This window comes from Ochotona curzoniae, unplaced genomic scaffold (assembly GCF_017591425.1).
Source record: "Ochotona curzoniae isolate NIBS_2020 unplaced genomic scaffold, NIBS_Ocur_1.0 scaffold_2683, whole genome shotgun sequence".
Taxonomy (NCBI): domain Eukaryota; kingdom Metazoa; phylum Chordata; class Mammalia; order Lagomorpha; family Ochotonidae; genus Ochotona; species Ochotona curzoniae.
Genome location: NW_024467100.1, coordinates 8,590,103 through 8,595,522, shown reverse-complemented (window position 1 = coordinate 8,595,522; position 5,420 = coordinate 8,590,103). Strand labels below are relative to the sequence as shown.

General features: G+C 39.1%; 1 protein-coding gene across 1 annotated transcript; it reads left to right on the top strand.

The window, feature by feature from the left end:
- Positions 1-837: 837 nt before the first annotated feature.
- On the top strand, positions 838-3,812 carry LOC121171520 (T-cell surface glycoprotein CD1b-2-like). Its single transcript, XM_041003258.1, has 6 exons — positions 838-986; positions 1,223-1,489; positions 2,123-2,401; positions 2,590-2,865; positions 3,114-3,207; positions 3,791-3,812. The coding sequence occupies exons 1-6, from the start codon at positions 920-922 to the stop codon at positions 3,810-3,812; spliced, it is 1,005 nt and encodes a 334-aa protein (XP_040859192.1). The 5' UTR covers positions 838-919.
- Positions 3,813-5,420: the final 1,608 nt, after the last annotated feature.

The window sequence follows — 5,420 nt, the reverse complement described above, 5'->3', positions numbered from 1 at the left end:
CAACCTTCATGCAAAATGCAAGACCAACAGCCCTTTCAGTACTGTCTTTTGCTACATCACAGGAGGTTTCATATTCTGTTTTTATTTAATTATTTCAAAAAAGTTTAATTTTTCTTATTAATTTTCTGAGTCATGTCACAGCAGCAGCGTAGTTTGCTTCAGGAGGATGTTTGGATTTCTTTTTCATTTCTTCAGTGACACATTAGTTATTCAGTAACATGTTATTTAACTTCATGTTGTTGTTAATTTTCTATTTTTCTCCCTGTTGTTTTTCTTTCATTGCTTTTTATTTAAGGGGCTATATAGTACAGCCCTATGTGTAGTAGCGACTATTCCATTCAGATGTGAAGTACAAAGCAGTGTGAATCCACTTCCAAATCAGTGATGGATTCTTAATGAAAATTTTGAATGTATCTTGACAACAGGATGTTGAACTTTCCGTCACTGTCTATACCTACGATGTCGGGATACATTTAAATAGTAGAATGATGGACTTATGACTGATTGTGAATGACTATACTATTGTAATGACAAGGGGGAAATTGGGGGACACATGGTGATTTTGGAGAGAGGAGAGAAATCATGGAGCCTATGGAACTGTGTCATAAAATAAAGAAATAAACAAAATTTTAAAAAGGACTGGAAGATCAAGCAAGTGAACAAATCTTATTGATCTTTCCCAATTACATATGTGCTTTTCCTAAGCGGTCTGAAGAAATTGAGGACTGTGAGCCAAGGGGCAGTGGAGACAGAACATTTACAAGTCAGTGTTGGAAAGAAAATGAGAAGTATATGATTTGGATGATGAAGATACTTGTCAGCCAGAAGAGAGCCTGAGTCACTGCACAGGGCCAAGAAAAGTTTGATTAATCTAGAGATCAAACACCAGTTCTGAGTGAGGAGTTAAACGCACAGTGAAATGCTGCTGCTGCTGCTGCCACTCCTAGTCCTGGCAGATCTCCTCCCAGGTGGTGACAATAAGGACGGTAAGAACAACTGGCAGCTGCCAGCACTGGTGCAGAGGGTCTGCATACAGTCAGTGCTGTGCTTACACCGGGGTGCTGTTCCCTCTAGACCTCTCTACAGCTCTGGAGTATCTCAAAGTGTCAGGCTTGTGGAATGCTTAGGCTGTGGGTTCTGTGTCTGATGCTCTTCAATTTTCATTCTCTCTGATTTCCTCCTGCTTTGTTCTTCTCACCATGTGATTCTTCTTTCCTTACAGCCCTCCAGGGACCGACATCTTACCATGTCATCCAGATCTCATCCTTTATAAACAGCAACCAGACGCAAACTGAAGGCTCAGGCTGGATGGAAGATTTGCAGATTCATAGATGGGACAGTGATAATGAAACTGCCGTATTCCTGACACCCTGGGCTAAGGGAAACTTCAGTGATGAGGAGATTTCTGAGCTGATAGAGCTGTTCCAGGTCTACTTGTTTGGATTCACTCAAGAAATACAGCTCCGTGTTACTGAATTCCAGATACACTGTGAGTTCAGCTTCTCCCCTGGTGTACTCTGTATGCCTTCTTACACGTTCTTAGTCTACTACTGTCTGGGATGCTTTGTTCCTCCTTTTTGCTATACTCACCATCAGATACACTCTCTCTTAGAATGTGTTCCTTAGGTGTCACCACGCCTTCCAGAATATTAGATTTTGAACTTCTCCAATCTCTTCTCTGGGAGTTCAAATCATTCTCTTGGTATCCAATCCAGATTTGTCTCTGTGTAACTTGTTCATCAAACACCTTTATTTCTCTTTACTTAGGTTGGAGTGACCCAACATGTGGCTCCTTCCTTTAACCCAGATCCTCCAACTTCTCCCTGAGCTCCTCCTCTAGATTCACTCGGAAACAGTGTGTCTTTCACTCCAACATGAAGTTCCTTGCATCTTTCCTCTTTCTTCTTATTGCCTCTAGATCTTCACCACAGTCCCTCCTCATTCATAATAAACACCTTTCCTCTGCACAAACGTTTTGAAGCTCTCTAATTGCTGCTAGTGGCTTTTGACTCACTTCATAACCTTGAACAACTTCCTCACAAAAACACATAAACTCGTACGCTTGCGCCAGCCTCTATTTCATATTTACTGTAGAGTGACTTGGTATCTGCTTCTTCCCCAGATCCCTTTGAGATACAGGGCATAGCAGGCTGTGTGTTACACGCTGGAGGTGGCGTTGAAAGCTTCTTGAGGGGAGCTTTCCAAGGAAAGAATTTCCTGAGTGTCAAAAATTATGCATGTTTGCCTGATCCAGAAGGTGGGATCACAGCAGAGACAATATGTGCACTAGCTTCCGAGTATAAAGGACTCTGTGAAATTGGGGAGAAGCTGCTCTATCAAACCTGTCCACGGTATCTCCTGGGTGTCCTTGATGCAGGGAAGGCCGACTTGCAGAGGCAAGGTAAGTCCCATCATGTTTCACTTCCTACTACCACCTGTGACTTTCAGAAGGGAGATAGCCAAAGATAGAGGACTTCCTTTGCTGGTCAAAGGAATAGATGAGGATGCTGTCCAACCTGTGGATTCTGGGACCCTATGCATTGCAATAGGATCATAAGACAACATCATTCTTGCTCTTTCTTGCTCCAGTGAAACCCAAGGCCTGGTTGTCCAGTGGCCCCAGTCCTGGGCCTGGCCGTCTTCTGCTGATATGCCACGTGTCTGGGTTCTACCCAAAGGCTGTGTGGGTGATGTGGATGCGGGGTGAAGAGGAGAAGGTGGATCAGCAACATGAAATCCTTCCTTTTGCTGATGGGACGTGGTATCTGCGAGTGACCCTGGATGTTCCTGCTGAGGAAGCAACAGGCCTGTCTTGTCGGGTGAAGCACAGCAGTCTAGGAAACCGAGACATCATCCTGTTCTGGGGTGAGAAAGAACCAGGGTTTGGATATGGAAATTTGATAATAATTTTCATAAATACAAAAACACTGGGAAGAGTTAGCCTTGATGAGAGAATAAAAATGCAAAGAGGAGAGAGAGGGGAGAAAGCAAGAAAGAGAGACATAAAATGAGAATGGAGGGGATATTCTGGTGTGCTAGTGAGTCAATGCAAGCCAGGGTATTGGCTCTATGGAATTTGCAGTGATATCATTGTGTTCTCTTTCCATTTCCAGGACATTCTGTCCCCATTGGTTTGATATTTGGGGCAATAATAGTGCCCTGTTTAGCCATTTTGCTGTTCCTGGCCCTATGGTATTGGAGGCGCTGGTGAGTATCTCCATTTAGTCTCCCTCTGTCCCACTTCTCAGTGGTTTCCACCAGTTCACGTTAACTTTATAAGAAAACTTTTCACCTTTCCTTGTCTTTCCAACTTTTTATCTCCTCTGTAGAGACATATTTTGAAACTATGGTAACACACTCTCACACACACATGTGAAGTTTATCACCATTATGATGGTTAAGCGTTCAGATTATGGGTATTACTTAATTCAACCATTTAAGTTCTGTCTCTATGAGTTTAATTCTTCACTCTACAACAGCCATGTATGATAATTAACTTAATATTTACCTTTTTGTGTCTAGCTTACCCTTTAGTGTCTTTAAGTCTTTTGTGTTGTAGTGTATGCCAGCATTCTTATCCTTGCTAATAGTGTTTAATATTCCAGTCTATTTTTTTCCACATTTTTGTTTTTCCATTCATGTTAATGCTCACTTGAGTTGCTTCAACATTTGTCCATATTGAATATGGATGCTATGGTTGGGTGTGCAAATATCACACACAGAAACATACAGTTATGTTATATATATAGAGAGTTATGTATTCATTTAAAACTTTTTTTTGTTCTTTCAGGTCATATCAGAATATCCTGTGAACTCTTTTTCCATCACCTTGCTCATTTGCAGTAAATTTTGAGATTTTCGGAAGTCAAGGTGTCATCCCAGGAATTGATATTTCATCCAAATTATTTGGCCAAATCAGATTTTTAAGATTATAAATATCATGATCTATGTACCAGAAGAAAAGTAATTGAATCTGAGTTATTAGATATGATTAATAACAGGATCCAATATTATAAACATGTATTTTATATCTTGTACTGTTTTGAGGTGTTACCTACTGATTTAAAAAATGATACCATTTTGGCTCTAGCTTATCTTTTTCATTATATACATAAATAGAGATTCAGACGGTAAATAATTTGTTTAGATTTTTTTTAATCTATGTGTTTTCAGTTCTTGCAATGTGTGAGGTGAAAAATATTTCTTTTATCTTTATTCCCAGTGTGTGGTGAGTAGCTTAATTTTAGAATTTTATTCATTTTTACTGGCAAGGCAGATTTACAAAGAAAAGGAGATACATAGAGAAACATATTCATCCTGCTGGTTTACTTCCCAAGTGGCCACGATGGCTGGAGCTGAGCTGAGCCAAAGTCAGGAACCAGGAACTTCTTTTGGGTCTCCGATGTGGGTACAGAGTCCAAAGGCTTTGGTCCATCTTTCAGTGCTTTCCCAAGCTCCAAGTATGCACCTGCATGGGAAGTGGAGAGGCTGGGACATGAACTGGTGACTATATAGCATCCTAGTGGTTATAAGGTGAAGATTTAGTCACTGAGTCATTGTGCTGGGCCGTCTTTAGCTGTTTTTTCTAAAGAGAGGATGGAGATATTAGACTTTTTTTTGCATAGTGTTCTGACACTTATTCTGATAAGGATAGAAATGACTTTTGAGATTGGAAGTGGGCTAGAGTTTGGGGAGCCAGTATTCAATGGAAGGAGATAAATTGAGCCAGAGTAGTCACTGACTTTGTTGGTAAAGAATCGACAGTAGATCTTCAGTATCTTAGAAAATCTAAAAATGCACATTACTGAATGTAAACATAAATAAATGATAAACTGATTAAAAGTAAGAAAGCAATCCCCAATTTGCAATATGAAGCTTAATTCTCCTTCCTTTAAAAGGTATCTCAACTTAAGGTCAATATTCCAATGAAAAGTATATGTAAAGTAAAATCAGGACTTCATAGCAGAGAAATTTCACAAATACTTAATCTTATTGGTTCAAATTAACAGCAGTAGTTGTTAAGTCATATTGACAATATTTGGTGAGGATGTGGTAATATTGGATACAGTCTGTCAACATTTTTAAAAAAATCACATTAACTCTTTTCATATATTAAATTTTGAATCATACTACTTCAAAAGAAATATATTAAGGTCACAAAATGGTTACAGAAACTTTCTAATGGTGGCCAGTAGAAGATTTTTCTGCATATTTTCTTCTAGTGGTTTTGTTCTTGGTCATATAACTTCTTATTTTCCTTGTATCTATTCTTACATTTGTTCTTATATAGATTTCTTATTTTTTATATCTAAAGGAAATGAAATTATCTTGTCAAAGAGATACTATATAATCATGTATATTATGGCATTACTTACACTAGTTAAGGTATGAATCATCAGTAAAAGTGCCCACAACAGATA

What these genes read in the sequence shown, in the direction of transcription:
- LOC121171520 (XM_041003258.1), top strand. Translation starts at nt 920, where the DNA reads ATGCTGCTGCTGCTGCTGCCACTCCTAGTCCTGGCAGATCTCCTCCCA. An exon ending in AGGTGGTGACAATAAGGACG is followed by an intron (nt 987 to 1,222) that starts GTAAGAACAACT and finishes CTTTCCTTACAG; the next exon opens with CCCTCCAGGGACCGACATCT. An exon ending in AGACATCATCCTGTTCTGGG is followed by an intron (nt 2,866 to 3,113) that starts GTGAGAAAGAAC and finishes TTCCATTTCCAG; the next exon opens with GACATTCTGTCCCCATTGGT.